The sequence below is a fragment of the Hemitrygon akajei genome, chromosome 3, assembly GCF_048418815.1.
Source record: "Hemitrygon akajei chromosome 3, sHemAka1.3, whole genome shotgun sequence".
Classification (NCBI taxonomy): Eukaryota; Metazoa; Chordata; class Chondrichthyes; order Myliobatiformes; family Dasyatidae; genus Hemitrygon; species Hemitrygon akajei.
In genome coordinates, this window is record NC_133126.1 from 164,604,969 (window position 1) to 164,628,573 (window position 23,605).

The window sequence follows — 23,605 nt, forward strand, 5'->3', positions numbered from 1 at the left end:
CCACGTGTCACACCTCTGGGCTCATAGTCATCTGGTAGCATCGGTCCACGGGTCACACCTCTGGACCCATAGTCTTCTGGTACCATCGGTCCACGGGTCACACCTCTGGGCCTATAGTCATCTGGTACCATCGGTCCATGGGTCACACCTCTGGATCCATAGTCATCTGGTACCATCGGTCCATGGGTCACACCTCTGGACCCATAGTCTTCTGGTACCATCGGTCCACGGGTCACACCTCTGGATCCATAGTCATCTGGTACCATCGGTCCATGGGTCACACCTCTGGACCCCTAGTCATCTGGTACCATCGGTCCATGGGTCACACCTCTGGGCCCATAGTCATCTGGTACCATCGGTCCATGGGTCACACCTCTGGATCCATAGTCATCTGGTACCATCGGTCCACGGGTCACACCTCTGGATCCATAGTCATCTGGTACCATCGGTCCATGGGTCACACCTCTGGACCCATAGTCATCTGGTACCATCGGTCCATGGGTCACACCTCTGGACCCATAGTCATCTGGTACCATCGGTCCACGGGTCACACCTCTGGACCCATAGTCATCTGGTACCATCGGTCCATGGGTCACACCTCTGGACCCCTAGTCATCTGGTACCATCGGTCCATGGGTCACACCTCTGGACCCATAGTCATCTGGTACCATCGGTCCATGGGTCACACCTCTGGACCCCTAGTCATCTGGTACCATCGGTCCATGGGTCACACCTCTGGATCCATAGTCATCTGGTACCATCGGTCCATGGGTTACACCTCTGGATCCATAGTCATCTGGTACCATCGGTCCATGGGTCACACCTCTGGACCCCTAGTCATCTGGTACCATCGGTCCATGGGTCACACCTCTGGATCCATAGTCATCTGGTACCATCGGTCCATGGGTTACACCTCTGGATCCATAGTCATCTGGTACCATCGGTCCAGGGGTCACACCTCTGGACCCATAGTCATCTGGTACCATCGGTCCATGGGTCACACCTCTGGATCCATAGTCATCTGGTACCATCGGTCCAGGGGTCACACCTCTGGACCCATAGTCATCTGGTACCATCGGTCCATGGGTCACACCTCTGGATCCATAGTCATCTGGTACCATCGGTCCATGGGTCACACCTCTGGACCCATAGTCATCTGGTACCATCGGTCCATGGGTCACACCTCTGGACCCATAGTCTTCTGGTACCATCGGTCCACGGGTCACACCTCTGGATCCATAGTCATCTGGTACCATCGGTCCACGGGTCACACCTCTGGATCCATAGTCATCTGGTACCATCGGTCCATGGGTCACACCTCTGGATCCATAGTCTTCTGGTCCCATCGGTCCACGGGTCACACCTCTGGATCCATAGTCTTCTGGTACCATCGCTCCACGGGTCACACCTCTGGACCCATAGTCTTCTGGTACCATCTGTCCACGGGTCACACCTCTGGGCCCATAGTCATCTGGTACCATCGGTCCATGGGTCACACCTCTGGATCCATAGTCATCTGGTACCATCGGTCCATGGGTCACACCTCTGGACCCATAGTCTTCTGGTACCATCGGTCCACGGGTCACACCTCTGGATCCATAGTCATCTGGTACCATCGGTCCATGGGTCACACCTCTGGACCCCTAGTCATCTGGTACCATCGGTCCATGGGTCACACCTCTGGGCCCATAGTCATCTGGTACCATCGGTCCATGGGTCACACCTCTGGATCCATAGTCATCTGGTACCATCGGTCCACGGGTCACACCTCTGGACCCATAGTCATCTGGTACCATCGGTCCACGGGTCACACCTCTGGACCCATAGTCATCTGGTACCATCGGTCCATGGGTCACACCTCTGGACCCCTAGTCATCTGGTACCATCGGTCCATGGGTCACACCTCTGGATCCATAGTCATCTGGTACCATCGGTCCATGGGTCACACCTCTGGATCCATAGTCATCTGGTACCATCGGTCCAGGGGTCACACCTCTGGACCCATAGTCATCTGGTACCATCGGTCCATGGGTCACACCTCTGGATCCATAGTCATCTGGTACCATCGGTCCAGGGGTCACACCTCTGGACCCATAGTCATCTGGTACCATCGGTCCATGGGTCACACCTCTGGATCCATAGTCATCTGGTACCATCGGTCCATGGGTCACACCTCTGGACCCCTAGTCATCTGGTACCATCGGTCCATGGGTCACACCTCTGGATCCATAGTCATCTGGTACCATCGGTCCAGGGGTCACACCTCTGGACCCATAGTCATCTGGTACCATCGGTCCATGGGTCACACCTCTGGATCCATAGTCATCTGGTACCATCGGTCCATGGGTCACACCTCTGGACCCATAGTCTTCTGGTACCATCGGTCCACGGGTCACACCTCTGGACCCATAGTCATCTGGTACCATCGGTCCACGGGTCACACCTCTGGACCCATAGTCATCTGGTACCATCGGTCCATGGGTCACACCTCTGGACCCATAGTCTTCTGGTACCATCGGTCCACGGGTCACACCTCTGGACCCATAGTCATCTGGTACCATCGGTCCATGGGTCACACCTCTGGACCCATAGTCTTCTGGTACCATCGGTCCACGGGTCACACCTCTGGACCCATAGTCTTCTGGTACCATCGGTCCATGGGTCACACCTCTGGACCCATAGTCATCTGGTACCATCGGTCCATGGGTCACACCTCTGGACCCATAGTCTTCTGGTACCATCGGTCCACGGGTCACACCTCTGGACCCATAGTCTTCTGGTACCATCGGTCCATGGGTCACACCTCTGGACCCATAGTCATCTGGTACCATCGGTCCATGGGTCACACCTCTGGACCCATACTCTTCTGGTACCATCGGTCCACGGGTCACACCTCTGGACCCATAGTCATCTGGTACCATCGGTCCACGGGTCACACCTCTGGACCCATAGTCATCTGGTACCATCGGTCCATGGGTCACACCTCTGGATCCATATTCATCTGGTACCTTCGGTCCACGGGTCACACCTCTGGGCCCATAGACATCTGGTACCATCGGTCCATGGGTCACACCTCTGGATCCATATTCATCTGGTACCATCGGTCCATGGGTCACACCTCTGGATCCATAGTCATCTGGTACCATCGGTCCATGGGTCACACCTCTGGACCCATAGTCATCTGGTACCATCGGTCCATGGGTCACACCTCTGGACCCCTAGTCATCTGGTACCATCGGTCCATGGGTCACACCTCTGGACCCCTAGTCATCTGGTACCATCGGTCCATGGGTCACACCTCTGGGCCCATAGTCATCTGGTACCATCGGTCCATGGGTCACACCTCTGGACCCCTAGTCATCTGGTAACATCGGTCCATGGGTCACACCTCTGGACCCCTAGTCATCTGGTACCATCGGTCCATGGGTCACACCTCTGGACCCATAGTCATCTGGTACCATCGGTCCATGGGTCACACCTCTGGATCCATAGTCATCTGGTACCATCGGTCCACGGGTCACACCTCTGGACCCATAGTCATCTGGTACCATCGTTCCATGGGTCACACTTCTGGACCCCTTGTCATCTGGTACATTCGGTCCATGGGTCACACCTCTGGACCCAAAGTCATCTGGTACCATCGGTCCATGGGTCACACCTCTGGATCCATAGTCATCTGGTACCATCGGTCCACGGGTCACACCTCTGGACCCATAGTCTTCTGGTACCATCGGTCCATGGGTCACACCTCTGGATCCATAGTCATCTGGTACCATCGGTCCAGGGATCACACCTCTGGACCCATAGTCTTCTGGTACCATCGGTCCATGGGTCACACCTCTGGATCCATAGTCATCTGGTACCATCGGTCCATGGGTCACACCTCTGGATCCATAGACATCTGGTGCCATCGGTCCATGGGTCACACCTCTGGATCCATAGTCATCTGGTACCATCGGTCCATGGGTCACACCTCTGGACCCATAGTCATCTGGTGCTATCGGTCCACGGGTCACACCTCGGATCCATAGTCATCTGGTACCATCGGTCCATGGGTCACACCTCTGGGCCCATAGTCATCTGGTACCATCGGTCCATGGGTCACACCTCTGGATCCATAGTCATCTGGTACCATCGGTCCATGGGTCACACCTCTGGACCCCTAGTCATCTGGTACCATCGGTCCACGGGTCACACCTCTGGGCCCCTAGTCATCTGGTACCATCGGTCCAGGGGTCACACCTCTGGATCCATAGTCATCTGGTACCATCGGTCCAAGGGTCACACCTCTGGGCCCATAGTCATCTGGTACCATCGGTCCACGGGTCACACCTCTGGACCCCTAGTCATCTGGTACCATCGGTCCACGGGTCACACCTCTGGACCCAGAGTCATCTGGTACCATAGGTCCATGGGTCACACCTCTGGATCCATAGTCATCTGGTACCATCGGTCCATGGGTCACACCTCTGGATCCATAGTCATCTGGTACCATCGGTCCAGGGATCACACCTCTGGACCCATAGTCTTCTGGTACCATCGGTCCAGGGATCACACCTCTGGACCCATAGTCTTCTGGTACCAACGGTCCATGGGTCACACCTCTGGATCCATAGTCATCTGGTACCATCGGTCCAGGGGTCACACCTCTGGACCCCTAGTCATCTGGTACCATCGGTCCACGGGTCACACCTCTGGACCCCTAGTCATCTGGTACCATCGGTCCAGGGGTCACACCTCTGGATCCATAGTCATCTGGTACCATCGGTCCAGGGGTCACACCTCTGGATCCATAGTCATCTGGTACCATCGTTCCATGGGTCACACCTCTGGATCCATAGTCATCTGGTACCATCGGTCCAGGGGTCACACCTCTGGATCCATAGTCATCTGGTGCCATCGGTCCATGGGTCACACCTCTGGATCCATAGTCATCTGGTACCATCGGTCCATGGGTCACACCTCTGGATCCATAGTCATCTGGTACCATCGGTCCACGGGTCACACCTCTGGATCCATAGTCATCTGGTACCATCGCTCCACGAGTCACACCTCTGGATCCATAGTCATCTGGTACCATCGGTCCATGGGTCACACCTCTGGATCCATAGTCATCTGGTACCATCGGTGCATGGGTCACACCTCTGGATCCATAGTCATCTGGTACCATCGGTCCACTGGTCACACCTCTGGATCCATAGTCATCTGGTACCATCGGTCCATGGGTCACACCTCTGGACCCATAGTCATCTGGTACCATCGGTCCATGGGTCACACCTCTGGATCCATAGTCATCTGGTACCATCGGTCCAGGGGTCACACCTCTGGATCCATAGTCATCTGGTACCATCGGTCCATGGGTCACACCTCTGGATCCATAGTCATCTGGTACCATCGGTCCATGGGTCACACCTCTGGATCCATAGTCATCTGGTACCATCGGTCCATGGGTCACACCTCTGGATCCATAGTCATCTGGTACCATCGGTCCATGGGTCACACCTCTGGATCCATAGTCATCTGGTACCATCGGTCCACGGGTCACACCTCTGGACCCCTAGTCATCTGGTACCATCGGTCCATGGGTCACACCTCTGGATCCATAGTCATCTGGTACCATCGGTCCATGGGTCACACCTCTGGACCCATAGTCATCTGGTACCATCGGTCCATGGGTCACACCTCTGGACCCATAGTCATCTGGTACCATCGGTCCATGGGTCACACCTCTGGACCCATAGTCATCTGGTACCATCGGTCCATGGGTCACACCTCTGGACCCATAGTCATCTGGTGCCATCGGTCCATGGGTCACAACCCTGGATCCATAGTCATCTGGTAACATCGGTCCACGGGTCACACCTCTGGATCCCATAGTCATCTGGTACCATCGGTCCACGGGTCACACCTCTGAATCCATAGTCATCTGGTACCATCGGTCCACGGGTCACACCTCTGGACCCATAGTCATCTGGTACCATCGGTCCACGGGTCACACCTCTGGACCCATAGTCATCTGGTACCATCGGTCCACGTGTCACACCTCTGGGCTCATAGTCATCTGGTAGCATCGGTCCACGGCTCACACCTCTGGACCCATAGTCTTCTGGTACCATCGGTCCACGGGTCACACCTCTGGGCCCATAGTCATCTGGTACCATCGGTCCATGGGTCACACCTCTGGATCCATAGTCATCTGGTACCATCGGTCCATGGGTCACACCTCTGGACCCATAGTCTTCTGGTACCATCGGTCCACGGGTCACACCTCTGGATCCATAGTCATCTGGTACCATCGGTCCATGGGTCACACCTCTGGACCCCTAGTCATCTGGTACCATCGGTCCATGGGTCACACCTCTGGGCCCATAGTCATCTGGTACCATCGGTCCATGGGTCACACCTCTGGATCCATAGTCATCTGGTACCATCGGTCCACGGGTCACACCTCTGGACCCATAGTCATCTGGTACCATCGGTCCACGGGTCACACCTCTGGACCCATAGTCATCTGGTACCATCGGTCCATGGGTCACACCTCTGGACCCCTAGTCATCTGGTACCATCGGTCCATGGGTCACACCTCTGGATCCATAGTCATCTGGTACCATCGGTCCATGGGTTACACCTCTGGATCCATAGTCATCTGGTACCATCGGTCCAGGGGTCACACCTCTGGACCCATAGTCATCTGGTACCATCGGTCCATGGGTCACACCTCTGGATCCATAGTCATCTGGTACCATCGGTCCAGGGGTCACACCTCTGGACCCATAGTCATCTGGTACCATCGGTCCATGGGTCACACCTCTGGATCCATAGTCATCTGGTACCATCGGTCCATGGGTCACACCTCTGGACCCATAGTCATCTGGTACCATCGGTCCATGGGTCACACCTCTGGACCCATAGTCTTCTGGTACCATCGGTCCACGGGTCACACCTCTGGATCCATAGTCATCTGGTACCATCGGTCCACGGGTCACACCTCTGGATCCATAGTCATCTGGTACCATCGGTCCATGGGTCACACCTCTGGATCCATAGTCTTCTGGTCCCATCGGTCCACGGGTCACACCTCTGGATCCATAGTCTTCTGGTACCATCGCTCCACGGGTCACACCTCTGGACCCATAGTCTTCTGGTACCATCTGTCCACGGGTCACACCTCTGGGCCCATAGTCATCTGGTACCATCGGTCCATGGGTCACACCTCTGGATCCATAGTCATCTGGTACCATCGGTCCATGGGTCACACCTCTGGACCCATAGTCTTCTGGTACCATCGGTCCACGGGTCACACCTCTGGATCCATAGTCATCTGGTACCATCGGTCCATGGGTCACACCTCTGGACCCCTAGTCATCTGGTACCATCGGTCCATGGGTCACACCTCTGGGCCCATAGTCATCTGGTACCATCGGTCCATGGGTCACACCTCTGGATCCATAGTCATCTGGTACCATCGGTCCACGGGTCACACCTCTGGACCCATAGTCATCTGGTACCATCGGTCCACGGGTCACACCTCTGGACCCATAGTCATCTGGTACCATCGGTCCATGGGTCACACCTCTGGACCCCTAGTCATCTGGTACCATCGGTCCATGGGTCACACCTCTGGATCCATAGTCATCTGGTACCATCGGTCCATGGGTCACACCTCTGGATCCATAGTCATCTGGTACCATCGGTCCAGGGGTCACACCTCTGGACCCATAGTCATCTGGTACCATCGGTCCATGGGTCACACCTCTGGATCCATAGTCATCTGGTACCATCGGTCCAGGGGTCACACCTCTGGACCCATAGTCATCTGGTACCATCGGTCCATGGGTCACACCTCTGGATCCATAGTCATCTGGTACCATCGGTCCATGGGTCACACCTCTGGACCCCTAGTCATCTGGTACCATCGGTCCATGGGTCACACCTCTGGATCCATAGTCATCTGGTACCATCGGTCCAGGGGTCACACCTCTGGACCCATAGTCATCTGGTACCATCGGTCCATGGGTCACACCTCTGGATCCATAGTCATCTGGTACCATCGGTCCATGGGTCACACCTCTGGACCCATAGTCTTCTGGTACCATCGGTCCACGGGTCACACCTCTGGACCCATAGTCATCTGGTACCATCGGTCCACGGGTCACACCTCTGGACCCATAGTCATCTGGTACCATCGGTCCATGGGTCACACCTCTGGACCCATAGTCTTCTGGTACCATCGGTCCACGGGTCACACCTCTGGACCCATAGTCATCTGGTACCATCGGTCCATGGGTCACACCTCTGGACCCATAGTCTTCTGGTACCATCGGTCCACGGGTCACACCTCTGGACCCATAGTCTTCTGGTACCATCGGTCCATGGGTCACACCTCTGGACCCATAGTCATCTGGTACCATCGGTCCATGGGTCACACCTCTGGACCCATAGTCTTCTGGTACCATCGGTCCACGGGTCACACCTCTGGACCCATAGTCTTCTGGTACCATCGGTCCATGGGTCACACCTCTGGACCCATAGTCATCTGGTACCATCGGTCCATGGGTCACACCTCTGGACCCATACTCTTCTGGTACCATCGGTCCACGGGTCACACCTCTGGACCCATAGTCATCTGGTACCATCGGTCCACGGGTCACACCTCTGGACCCATAGTCATCTGGTACCATCGGTCCATGGGTCACACCTCTGGATCCATATTCATCTGGTACCATCGGTCCACGGGTCACACCTCTGGGCCCATAGACATCTGGTACCATCGGTCCATGGGTCACACCTCTGGACCCATAGTCATCTGGTACCATCGGTCCATGGGTCACACCTCTGGACCCCTAGTCATCTGGTACCATCGGTCCATGGGTCACACCTCTGGACCCCTAGTCATCTGGTACCATCGGTCCATGGGTCACACCTCTGGGCCCATAGTCATCTGGTACCATCGGTCCATGGGTCACACCTCTGGACCCCTAGTCATCTGGTAACATCGGTCCATGGGTCACACCTCTGGACCCCTAGTCATCTGGTACCATCGGTCCACGGGTCACACCTCTGGACCCATAGTCATCTGGTACCATCGGTCCATGGGTCACACCTCTGGACCCATAGTCTTCTGGTACCATCGGTCCACGGGTCACACCTCTGGACCCATAGTCATCTGGTACCATCGGTCCATGGGTCACACCTCTGGACCCATAGTCTTCTGGTACCATCGGTCCACGGGTCACACCTCTGGACCCATAGTCTTCTGGTACCATCGGTCCATGGGTCACACCTCTGGACCCATAGTCATCTGGTACCATCGGTCCATGGGTCACACCTCTGGACCCATAGTCTTCTGGTACCATCGGTCCACGGGTCACACCTCTGGACCCATAGTCTTCTGGTACCATCGGTCCATGGGTCACACCTCTGGACCCATAGTCATCTGGTACCATCGGTCCATGGGTCACACCTCTGGACCCATACTCTTCTGGTACCATCGGTCCACGGGTCACACCTCTGGACCCATAGTCATCTGGTACCATCGGTCCACGGGTCACACCTCTGGACCCATAGTCATCTGGTACCATCGGTCCATGGGTCACACCTCTGGATCCATATTCATCTGGTACCATCGGTCCACGGGTCACACCTCTGGGCCCATAGACATCTGGTACCATCGGTCCATGGGTCACACCTCTGGACCCATAGTCATCTGGTACCATCGGTCCATGGGTCACACCTCTGGACCCCTAGTCATCTGGTACCATCGGTCCATGGGTCACACCTCTGGACCCCTAGTCATCTGGTACCATCGGTCCATGGGTCACACCTCTGGGCCCATAGTCATCTGGTACCATCGGTCCATGGGTCACACCTCTGGACCCCTAGTCATCTGGTAACATCGGTCCATGGGTCACACCTCTGGACCCCTAGTCATCTGGTACCATCGGTCCATGGGTCACACCTCTGGACCCATAGTCATCTGGTACCATCGGTCCATGGGTCACACCTCTGGATCCATAGTCATCTGGTACCATCGGTCCACGGGTCACACCTCTGGACCCATAGTCATCTGGTACCATCGTTCCATGGGTCACACTTCTGGACCCCTTGTCATCTGGTACATTCGGTCCATGGGTCACACCTCTGGACCCAAAGTCATCTGGTACCATCGGTCCATGGGTCACACCTCTGGATCCATAGTCATCTGGTACCATCGGTCCACGGGTCACACCTCTGGACCCATAGTCTTCTGGTACCATCGGTCCATGGGTCACACCTCTGGATCCATAGTCATCTGGTACCATCGGTCCAGGGATCACACCTCTGGACCCATAGTCTTCTGGTACCATCGGTCCATGGGTCACACCTCTGGATCCATAGTCATCTGGTACCATCGGTCCATGGGTCACACCTCTGGATCCATAGACATCTGGTGCCATCGGTCCATGGGTCACACCTCTGGATCCATAGTCATCTGGTACCATCGGTCCATGGGTCACACCTCTGGACCCATAGTCATCTGGTGCTATCGGTCCACGGGTCACACCTCGGATCCATAGTCATCTGGTACCATCGGTCCATGGGTCACACCTCTGGGCCCATAGTCATCTGGTACCATCGGTCCATGGGTCACACCTCTGGATCCATAGTCATCTGGTACCATCGGTCCATGGGTCACACCTCTGGACCCCTAGTCATCTGGTACCATCGGTCCACGGGTCACACCTCTGGGCCCCTAGTCATCTGGTACCATCGGTCCAGGGGTCACACCTCTGGATCCATAGTCATCTGGTACCATCGGTCCAAGGGTCACACCTCTGGGCCCATAGTCATCTGGTACCATCGGTCCACGGGTCACACCTCTGGACCCCTAGTCATCTGGTACCATCGGTCCACGGGTCACACCTCTGGACCCAGAGTCATCTGGTACCATAGGTCCATGGGTCACACCTCTGGATCCATAGTCATCTGGTACCATCGGTCCATGGGTCACACCTCTGGATCCATAGTCATCTGGTACCATCGGTCCAGGGATCACACCTCTGGACCCATAGTCTTCTGGTACCATCGGTCCAGGGATCACACCTCTGGACCCATAGTCTTCTGGTACCAACGGTCCATGGGTCACACCTCTGGATCCATAGTCATCTGGTACCATCGGTCCAGGGGTCACACCTCTGGACCCCTAGTCATCTGGTACCATCGGTCCACGGGTCACACCTCTGGACCCCTAGTCATCTGGTACCATCGGTCCAGGGGTCACACCTCTGGATCCATAGTCATCTGGTACCATCGGTCCAGGGGTCACACCTCTGGATCCATAGTCATCTGGTACCATCGTTCCATGGGTCACACCTCTGGATCCATAGTCATCTGGTACCATCGGTCCAGGGGTCACACCTCTGGATCCATAGTCATCTGGTGCCATCGGTCCATGGGTCACACCTCTGGATCCATAGTCATCTGGTACCATCGGTCCATGGGTCACACCTCTGGATCCATAGTCATCTGGTACCATCGGTCCACGGGTCACACCTCTGGATCCATAGTCATCTGGTACCATCGCTCCACGAGTCACACCTCTGGATCCATAGTCATCTGGTACCATCGGTCCATGGGTCACACCTCTGGATCCATAGTCATCTGGTACCATCGGTGCATGGGTCACACCTCTGGATCCATAGTCATCTGGTACCATCGGTCCACTGGTCACACCTCTGGATCCATAGTCATCTGGTACCATCGCTCCACGGGTCACACCTCTGGGCCATAGTCATCTGGTACCATCGCTCCACGGGTCACACCTCTGGATCCATAGTCATCTGGTACCATCGCTCCACGGGTCACACCTCTGGATCCATAGTCATCTGGTACCATCGGTCCATGGGTCACACCTCTGGATCCATAGTCATCTGGTACCATCGGTCCATGGGTCACACCTCTGGACCCATAGTCATCTGGTACCATCGGTCCATGGGTCACACCTCTGGATCCATAGTCATCTGGTACCATCGGTCCAGGGGTCACACCTCTGGATCCATAGTCATCTGGTACCATCGGTCCATGGGTCACACCTCTGGATCCATAGTCATCTGGTACCATCGGTCCATGGGTCACACCTCTGGATCCATAGTCATCTGGTACCATCGGTCCATGGGTCACACCTCTGGATCCATAGTCATCTGGTACCATCGGTCCACGGGTCACACCTCTGGACCCCTAGTCATCTGGTACCATCGGTCCATGGGTCACACCTCTGGGCCCATAGTCATCAGGTACCATCGGTCCAGGGGTCACACCTCTGGACCCATAGTCATCTGGTACCATCGGTCCAGGTGTCACACCTCTGGATCCATAGTCATCTGGTACCATCGGTCCATGGGTCACACCTCTGGATCCATAGTCATCTGGTACCATCGGTCCATGGGTCACACCTCTGGACCCATATTCATCTGGTACCATCGGTCCATGGTTCACACCTCTGGGCCCATAGTCATCTGGTACCATCGGTCCATGGGTCACACCTCTGGATCCATAGTCATCTGGTACCATCGGTCCATGGGTCACACCTCTGGATCCATAGTCATCTGGTACCATCGGTCCACGGGTCACACCTCTGGATCCATAGTCATCTGGTACCATCGGTCCATGGTTCACACCTCTGGGCCCATAGTCATCTGGTACCATCGGTCCATGGGTCACACCTCTGGATCCATAGTCATCTGGTACCATCGGTCCATGGGTCACACCTCTGGATCCATAGTCTTCTGGTACCATCGGTCCAGGGGTATCACCTCTGGATCCATAGTCATCTGGTACCATCGGTCCATGGGTCACACCTCTGGATCCATAGTCATCTGGTACCATCGGTCCAGGGGTCACACCTCTGGATCCATAATCTTCTGGTACCATCGGTCCAGGGGTATCACCTCTGGATCCATAGTCATCTGGTACCATCGGTCCATGGGTCACACCTCTGGATCCATAGTCATCTGGTACCATCGGTCCATGGGTCACACCTCTGGATCCATAGTCATCTGGTACCATCGGTCCATGGGTCACACCTCTGGATCCATAGTCTTCTGGTACCATCGGTCCATGGGTCACACCTCTGGATCCATAGTCTTCTGGTACCATCGGTCCAGGGGTCACACCTCTGGATCCATAGTCATCTGGTACCATCGGTCCATGGGTCCATAGTCATCTGGTACCATCGGTCCATGGGTCACACCTCTGGATCCATAGACATCTGGTACCATCGGTCCATGGGTCACACCTCTGGACCCCTAGTCATCTGGTACCATCGGTCCATGGGTCACACCTCTGGATCCATAGACATCTGGTACCATCGGTCCATGGGTCACACCTCTGGACCCATAGTCATCTGGTACCATCGGTCCAGGGGTCACATCTCTGGACCCCTAGTCATCTGGTACCATCGGTCCATGGGTCACACCTCTGGACCCATAGTCAGCTGGTACCATCGGTCCATGGGTCACATCTCTGGATCCATAGTCATCTGGTACCATCGGTCCAGGGTTCACATCTCTGGACCCCTAGTCATCTGGTACCATCGGTCCGTGGGTCACACCTCTGGACCCATAGTCATCTGGTACCATCGGTCCAGGGGTCACATCTCTGGATCCATAGTCATCTGGTACCATCGGTCCATGGGTCACACCTCTGGATCCATAGTCATCTGGTACCATCGGTCCATGGGTCACACCTCTGGATCCATAGACATTTGGTACCATCGGTCCATGGGTCACACCTCTGGACCCTTAGTCATCTGGTACCATCGGTCCAGGGGTCACACCTCTGGATCCATAGTCATCTGTTGCCATCGGTCCATGGGTCACACCTCTGGATCCATAGTCATCTGGTGCTATCGGTCCATGGGTCACACCTCTGGATCCCATAGTCATCTGGTACCATCGGTCCATGGGTCACACCTCTGGGCCCATAGTCATCTGGTACCATCGGTCCAGGCGTCACACCTCTGGATCCATAGTCATCTGGTACCATCGGTCCATGGGTCACACCTCTGGATCCATAGACATCTGGTACCATCGGTCCATGGGTCACACCTCTGGTTCCATAGACATCTGGTACCATCGGTCCATGGGTCACACCTCTGGACCCATAGTCATCTGGTACCATCGGTCCAGGGGTCACACCTCTGGATCCATAGTCATCTGTTGCCATCGGTCCATGGGTCACACCTCTGGATCCATAGTCATCTGGTGCTATCGGTCCATGGGTCACACCTCTGGATCCCATAGTCATCTGGTACCATCGGTCCATGGGTCACACCTCTGGGCCCGTAGTCATCTGGTACCATCGGTCCATGGGTCACACCTCTGGATCCATAATCATCTGGTACCATCGGTCCATGGGTCACACCTCTGGATCCATAGTCATCTGGTACCATCGGTCCATGGGTCACACCTCTGGACCCATAGTCATCTGGTACCATCGGTCCAGGCGTCACACCTCTGGATCCATAGTCATCTGGTACCATCGGTCCATGGGTCACACCTCTGGATCCATAGTCATCTGGTACCATCGGTCCATGGGTCACACCTCTGGACCCATAGTCATCTGGTACCATCGGTCCAGGCGTCACACCTCTGGATCCATAGTCTTCTGGTACCATCGGTCCAGGGGTATCACCTCTGGATCCCATAGTCATCTGGTACCATCGGTCCATGGGTCACACCTCTGGATCCCATAGTCATCTGGTACCTTCGGTCCACGGGTCACACCTCTGGATCCATAGTCATCTGGTGCCATCGGTCCAGGCGTCACACCTCTGGATCCATAGCCATTTGGAGGCTCGCTCAGCAGCCTTTGTGATGGTCCTGATGGCTCTTCCCTTTGCAACCCTCCTTGACACCAAGGAGAAAGTGGATTGTGCAGAGTCAGCTGCCAGCAAACCCTCTACACCCCACCCCTATAGCCTGGTTATGCCCTCTATCCACCTCTGACACTACTCTAGATGGTATTTGGCCTTCTTGCACTCGAATGCCCAAGGAATTGTCTGTTCTCGCACCTGCTTTGAGATTTCTAACAGAATGACCATGTCAGGCCACAGGGATGATGATACAAAGTCATTAATTTAATTTGTTTAATTTAATCTTGATAGGAAGTTAATAATGTAAAGCCATTTAAGTGGATATTAAAAAAAATAACAAATAACAAATAACAATTCTTAAAAAAAGTAATTGGTAACACTTTGCTGTCTTGTGTTTAGTGTCATACTATTTACTCTACACATTGTACACCACAAAAACTGCAAGAAATGTATTCAGTCATGTGCAGTATCCTTTGTTGCTAATGATCACAAGACCTCATTTGCTAAGATAAAGCAAAGATTAATAAGCTGTTCTTGTTTTTCAGGATAAACTAAAATCGGCAGTTACAGAAGGTAATACTTTACTGGTACATATTAAGGAGCCAGTTACTAAAAATCCTAATTATAATCTGAATTCTGATGAACTGGAAAATATGGCTACTGTTGAAAGGTTAGTGGGGGACCTCACATCAGATTTTTTTTCTTTATAACACAATTTCATAAAAATGCATGATATAAGCGATATAAGTAACTATCAGTGAACTTGAACTGATTGTGTTTATGTAAAATTGGTTACTGCTTTACACAGCAGACTAGATAATCGGGATGCCTCAAATGTCTCCACGTTAGAAATAGCTATCCAACATTAATTTTTTTAGGATAAAATGTCAATGTTAACATTAGTCTTCCTTGTTTATTAATTACTTTTTGACCTATTACTAAAATTCCAAGAGTCGGAGTTATACAGCATGGAAACATGCTCTTTGGTCAACCAACATGTCAAACTGCAGTCATCCCATTTATCTTTATTTGTCCCATATCTCTCTAGACTTTTCCCATCCAAATGCCCTTTAAACATTGTAACTGTACCAGCCTCTGGCAGCGTGTTCCATATGCCCACCACCCTGTGTGAGAAAAGTTGCCCTTCGACCCCCTTGTAAATTTCCCCTTCTCAATTTAACTCGTGCCCCCGAGTTTTAGACTCCACTGCTCTGAAGAAAGACTGACTACTCATCTTATCTACTCCACTTATGCCTTAATAACTGTCTATAAAGTCACGCCTCAGCCTCCAACCCTCCAGGGAAAAAAGTTCCCGCTTATCAAGCCCCTCTTCAGAACTCAAGCCCTTCACCCAATAATATTCTTGTGAATCTTCTCTGCACCCTTTCTGGCTGGATGATTTCCTCCCTATCAGAGCCACACAGAATACATCACAGTAAGTACTTGTACGGTTGTAACACAATGTTCCAGCTCTTGTACTCAGTACCCTAACTGATAAAGCAAGTGTACCAAATGCCCTTCTCACCATCCTGTCTATCTCTGGCAGCACTTCGTTTTTTTATCAATCTTTTTAGTAGTTAAATAAAAAAGGTACATATAAATAAACAAGAGGAGAATTGTCTCAAAAATCTATATCAATAACAATTCAAATAGGAAGAAAAATACAAATTATCACAATCATACATAGAATTAATCTAATAGTATATAATAAAAAGAGATAATTGATTCTCCTCTTACCCATAATAAGAAGAAAAAAGAAAAAGGAACTTCTATAATTGAAATGTACATCAAAAAAAAACCCAAAACACAAAAAAAAGAAGAAAGAAAAACTAGGCAGTTCATCTTGAGAGTAAAAGTAGGAAAAAAGCAAAAACCTTCTGATCAAATCCAAAACTTGAAAAAGGTAACTGGAAGGGTGTGGCAGCGCTTTCAGAGAACTATGTCCCTGCACCCTGGGTTGTTCTGTTGCAACACAGCTACTGTGCAAATCCAGCCCCGGTTTAACTGACCAAAATACAACACCGTGCATTTGCCCGAGTTAAATTCCATTTGCCATTCCTTCCCCCACCCCCCAAATAATCATGGTCCTGTTGTAATGTTTATCATTGTTCACTACACCACCACTTTTGGTGTCATCCACAACATAGTCATCAAATTGTTAATATAGATGCTAAACAGCAATGGATCCTGCATAGATCGCTGTGGCATATATATCTGGCCACAGCTCTCTAACCTGAACAATAATCCTCTGACTCCTTCCATTAAGCCAATTTGTATGCATTTGGTTAGATGATCCTGTATCCCATGTGATCTGATCTTTTAGACTAGCCTATTACGTGGCATCTTGTCAAAAGCCCTGCTAAAGTCTAAGTAGATAGTCAAATTTATGACACAATTTCCCACACACAAAGCCGTGATGACTAATCATTATCGGTCCTTGCCTTAGCTCAGGATTAACTCCATTAACTTTCAAACCACTGATGTTAGACTCCCCAGTCTGTAACTAAAGGCACAACATTAACTACTTCCAGTACTCAGAACCTCACCTATGGCTAAAGATGATGTCAATATGATATCTCTGCCAGAGATCTGCAATTTCTTCCCTGCCTTCTCATGGTATCCTAGGATACGCTTATCAGGCCTTGGAAATTTAACTCCTTTAATCTGCCTTCACACTGCCAACACCTCTTTTGTAAAGTGAATCCATTTCATAGATCATTATTCATCTCCCTTAATTCCTTATCCTCCATTAACCTCTCCACAGTAAATACAAACAAAAAAATATTCACTTAACACCTTATTTGTTTCCTATGGCTCCACACATAAATGACAACTTTGTAGCTTAAAGGGACCTATTCTCTCTCTAGTTAGCCCTTTGCCCTTTATACACTTGTAGAGTCTCTTAGGGTTCTCCATGACCTTGTCACCAAAGCTATCACATGTCCTCACTTTGCATTCCTGATTCCATTCATAAGCGTATTCCTACATCTCTGATACGGCAAGGGAGTCGCTTGATCTCAGCGGCCTGTACCTGACATATGCTGTCTTCTTTTTCCTGACCAGTGGGTCAACAGCCCTCATCAGCAAGAGCTCCTTAATCTTAGTTGCTTTGCCCTTCACTCTAGCAGGAAGAGGTTGTCCTTCAGCTCCCCCTGTAGTGGTAGTGAATAGTGTTATTCCTCTGCCACTCGGTTAGCCACACTCACGTGGGAGGAGTTCACAAACGGTACAAGTTGGGTTAGCAACAAAGTTGAGTGTCCTGTACAGAATCACTTCTCACCACTGCTGGGATGACGTGCCATTGAGAATCTGAACCTCACTGTAAGGGTGGATTCACTAAACAATGTTCAGTCACTGGAGAAGCACCCGAAATTGTTCACAGACCTGGGGATACTGAAAGAACTGTACCTTATCCAGCTGAGGCTAGGAATAATGCTCTACTGTTTGACCACAATGAAGCATATACCACCATCCCATTGATGAACAAAATCAAAGCTGAACTTGAGAGAATGGAGGCGCTTGATATCATAACTAGAATGAATGGACCTTCTGGCTGGTGGGTAGCCGTGGTTCTTGTTCCCAAGCCAGATGATACTGTGGTAAACTATGTATACCTGTCTGGACACGCCCCTCTGCTGACTGCTCCTGTGGCTCCTCCCACAGACCCCTGTATAAAGGCAATTGGAGGCACTGCTCCCCCCTCAGTCTCCGAGATGCCGTGCTCCCTTTTGCTGCTAATAAAAGCCTATCGTTCGCCTCTCATCTCCGAGAGTTATTGATGGTGCATCAATTTTATTAGCAGCAATTTTAAAACATGGAGAGCAACTTCCGGTAAGATGGCGATTGCTTAGTCGCTCCGAACTTTTGCTCCGTCATTCTCCTTACCTTTGCACTATGTGTCTCCCTTCTTAAACCTTAGTTAGGTACTTTATTAGTTCTCTTCTACCTGCCTGCGAACACATCTATCTTATAATGGCTACCAAAAGTACTAAAACCGGGAAAAAGGAAACTTCTACGGCTTTGCTGGCTGACATTCTCGCTGTTCTGGAACAACATGGACAAGATACTTTAATGGATTTTAGAACTGAATTTAGAACTTCTTTCAACCAGCTGAATGTCAAACTGGATCAGATTAATGCTAGAGTGGATGATCATGATGAACATTTATCTCGCATTGACGTAACTCCTGAAGATTTAAAATGCCGTGTTCAATATCTTGAAGCTCTCTGCTCCAACCTAGAGGAGAAGAATAGTAAACTTTTTTCCAAAATGGTGGATCTTGAAAATCGGAGCAGACGTTGCAATCTATGAATTCTTGGTTTGCCAGAGGCCACCGAAAAGGGCTCTCCTGTTGAATTTTTTTCCAAGTTTCTCTGTGAGATTTTCAGGGAAGAATTTTTTCCGACTCCACCTGAGCTTGAAAGGGCACACAGGATCTATGTTCCTCGAGCAACTCTGGGTTCCCGCCCACGGACGATTATTTTATGCTTTCATCAATACCAGGTGAAAAACCGTTTGATGATGGAGGCACGCCGCAGAGGTACTTTCGCCTTTCAAAATACGGTCATTCATTTTGTGGAGGATTTTGCCCCCAAGGTTCTGAAGATGCGTGCTGAGTTTAAAGGTGTAATGAAAGTGCGTTTTGATCACGGATTTAGACCCTTTCTTCAAAATCCAGCCGATCTCCGAATTACGCTTACTACTGGGGATTATAAGTGGTTTAAATCAGTGAAGGAGGCTGAGGCGTTTGTTGGAAGTCTCCCAGCCTGGCCTGACCTTCTAAAATGGTTGATAAGTACTTCTCGAAGTAAAACTATTTTTTCCGAACTCAGACTTTACTTGAATAATTCAGTCATTATCTATTGAAACTCTAAGGGCTGTAGTCAATCTCTCCCTGGACTTGGTGCATTTTTTCTAAATAGATAATTTAAGTTTAATGTTTCCCTGCGAACTTTTAGATTTTACCTGTGTAATCTATTTTATTTTTGTATAACCTTATCTATAGAGAACTACAATTGTCTTTAACTTGTTTTGGAGGTTTGGAGTTTTTATTGAAGGCCTCCCTGTTGGTTGATTCATAGTTTAAGGTTTGCTTTTTTTTTCTGTAAATGGTTGATAAGGACTCTCTTTGAATTTTATAATTTCCCCCTTTTCTCCTTCCCTTTTTTTCTTTTAATCTTTTATAATTTTTCGTGGGTAGGTTAGTTTTAGTTTTCTTCTGATTTTCTTTGTATTAAGTTTTATACTTCTGTTGAAGTTGTTCCTATTTATAATTCTGTTTTCTAGTGCATAAATTAGTTATTATTTGCCATATTATTTATACGGAACTTTTGTTAACGACACAGAACTGGAAGTCATACTTGGGTTAATTTTTTTGGTAGAGCTAAAAAAATTAGGTAGCCGTCTAATTTTGGGTTGCGAGGGGGGGGGGGGGTGGATTCTCCAGTTCCAACACTACTCACTGTTTCTTTTGTTTTCTTTTGTTATTCAGGACATGTCTCTGTTTTGATTCTATGGATCTATGTTTACATTTTTGCTCCCAGACTGTTACTGTACGGCTTGATTTTTTATATGCCTGCTACCTTCTATGCACTAACAATTGATAATGGTTAATTCACTTAAATTTGTGAGCTGGAATGTAAAGGGACTGAATCACCCTGTTAAAAGAAGGAAGGTCTTCTCCCATATTAAACAACTCAAAGCTGACATTGCTTTCCTTCAAGAAACTCATATTCGTAGTTTTGATAATTCTCGGCTTCTGTCAAAGTGGGCGGGTCAGCATTTTCATTCATCCTTTGCTGCCAAAGCTAGGGGGGTCTCCATCCTTATTAATTCAAATATTCCTTTTGAACTCCATAATAAGATATCTGATACAAATGGCCATTTTATTATTGTTTCTGGTAAATTATACAATACTAAAGTTGTACTAGCAAACCTGTATGCTCCCAATTTTGATTATGTTAATTTTTTTGAACATTTTTTCTCCTCGCTACCAGACTTAAACTCATACTCTCTTATACTGGGTGGCGATTTCAATTGTTGGTTAGATCCTAATTTGGATCGATCGTCCTCTGTTACTAGACTACTTACTAAATCTGACTCTTTTCTCTCTAATTATGGTATCTCTGATATATGGCGTTTCCTTCATCCCACTGAGAGAGACTACTCTTTTTTTTCACATGTTCACCATACCTTTACTAGAATTGACTACTTTTTACTCGATAATCAACTTATTCCATCTGTCTATTCTTGTGACTATCAGAGTATACTGATTTCTGACCGTGCCCCAATTACTTTGTCTTTAAATTTTCTTGGTCTCCCTCAGAGGAATAAACACTGGCGTTTTGACTCGACTTTATTATCGGATGATGATTTTCTAAAATTTATTAAGGATCAGATAACCTTTTATTTTAACACCAATCTGAAATGTCATCCCAGATTGTCTGGGATGCCATGAAAGCATATTTGAGGGGTCAAATAATCTCCTATACAGCAAATCTTAATAGAAGGTCCTGTGCAGATCGATTAGACCTCATTAATCAGATTAAAGAATTGGATCAACTGTATGCTCAAACTAAGAATCCTGAATTATACAAGAAGCGTGTAGAACTTCAAACTAAATTTAATCTTCTGTCTACTCAACCTGTCGAACGCCAACTTCTTGAAAGTAAGAGTCGCTTCTATATTCATGGTGACAAATCTGGTAAATTTCTAGCCGATCAGCTGAGACGTTCCAAAGCCAAACAACATATTACAAAGATCCGGAAGGAGAATGGAGACTTTACATCGGATCACTTAGAAATCAATGACGCATTAAAAAATTTCTATTCTCGACTTTATTCCTCTGAATCTTTGAATGACAATATCTCTGTTGATCACTTTTTAAATAATCTGAATATTCCTTCGCTTTTGTCTGATTTTAAAGCCAAACTTAATGCGCCTATTTCATCAGAAGAAATATCTTTTGCAATTTCTGCATTGTCTTCAGGGAAATCTCCTGGACCTGATGGATTCCCCGTAGAATTTTATAAATCATTCTCTTCACTTCTTTCCCCTCAGTTATTCTCAGTATTATCTGACTTGTTTAATTACGGTAAATTGCCAACCTCTTTTAATGAGGCATCTATTATTCTTTTATTAAAAAAGGGTAAAGACCCAACAGAGTGTTCCTCGTATAGGCCGATTTCTTTGCTCAATGTTGATGTTAAAATCTTGGCCAAAGTTTTGGATTATAGATTAGAAACTGTTATCCCCTCTATTATTTCTGATGATCAAACTGGTTTTATTAAAAATCGTCTTCCTTTTTTTAACTACTTTTTTAAAAAATACTTACCCCTGACATCTCCTCTGTACCTACTGTCCAGCACCTTAAACCTGTGTCCTATTGTGGCAACTGTTTCAGCCCTGGGAAAAAGCCTCTGACTATCCACACAATAAATGCCACTCATCATCTTATATACCTCTATCGGGTCACCTCTCACCCTTTGTCGCTCCAAGGAGAAAAGGCCGAGTTCACTCAACCTGTTTTCATAAGGCATGCTCCCCAATCCAGGCAACATCCTTGTAAATCTCCTCTGCACCCTTTCTATGGCTTCCACATCCTTCCTGTAGTGAGGCGACCAGAAGTGAGCACAGTACTCCAAGTGGGGTCTGACCAGGGTCCTATATAGCTGCAACATTACCTCTCAGCTCCTAAATTCAATTCCACGATTGATGAAGGCCAATACACTGTATGCCTTGTTAACCACAGAGTCAACCTGCACAGCTGCTTTGAGCGTCCTATGGACTTGGACCCCAAGATCCTTCTGATCCTATTTCAGCGATTATAATTTCAATGCTGTTCTATAGACAAGAGGTACATATCTAGTTTTCCAAAAAGGGAAGATGTAGAGGGAGTTGATAGTGTTATTCCTATGTCACTCTCTTAGCCACTCTCCCGTGGGAGGAGTTCACATACTGTACAAACAGGGTTGTCAGTAAAGTTCAGTTGAGTATCCTGCATGCTGTTGTCCTGGTGTGCTCTGCACCCTCCCTCAATAACAAACACAACACTCCCCATCTCATTTTTAAAAGCCTCCCACTTGCCAAATGTCCCTTTAGCTGCAAACAGCTTCACTGACTCAACATTTGCAACTTCTTGTCTTCAAAATTTGCCTTGTCCCACTTTAGGAATTAAATTTATGGATTAGTCCTATCTTTCTGTAATTTCATGCTGAGAAATTTAGAAATTTCATACTGATTCCAAGATGAGAAATTGAAAGTTATATTAGACTCCTTCCATTAGTTAATTATGGTAAAGACGTCAAGTGGAGACGTGGGAAAATCTCAGGCCCAGGAATGGAGAATTTACACAAGACCTACAACATAATAGAATTTTGACAACAGAGAGATTCCATTCAGGGAGGCAGGACAGGGTGAAAATGGTATAATGCTGCTTAAATGGGAAAAGCAAGTGTTGGACATTCTTGTAGTTATCATTTTCCTGGTTTTTTCCCCAATGCTGTCTCAGTTGTTAATAGTGAAGGTTTTTAGACTACTGAAGCCCAATAGTATTGTATGAAATTACATTAATCATAGCATAAAACTTCTTTTCATCAACATAGTTTTCCCTGGAGGATTTTGTTTAAGTGGCAGCTCAGAACAAGAATTGCAAGACCACAAAGACATAGGAGCAGAATTATGCCATTTGGCCCATTGAGTTTGCTCCACCTTTCGATCAGGGCTGACTTATTCCCTCTCCACCCCATTCTCCTG

The 23,605-nt window shown here is 49.4% G+C and overlaps 1 protein-coding gene across 5 annotated transcripts in view; it reads left to right on the forward strand.

Moving 5' to 3' along the window:
* The window catches only part of mcf2l2 (MCF.2 cell line derived transforming sequence-like 2), a 331,126-nt gene that overhangs the window by 138,093 nt on the left and 169,428 nt on the right, over window positions 1-23,605 (forward strand). For all 5 annotated transcript variants that reach the window (XM_073041227.1, XM_073041231.1, XM_073041230.1 and 2 more), the window contains one exon: window positions 15,397-15,521. In XM_073041227.1, the coding sequence (XP_072897328.1) occupies window positions 15,397-15,521 (125 nt within the window). The remainder of the gene's footprint in view (window positions 1-15,396; window positions 15,522-23,605) is intronic.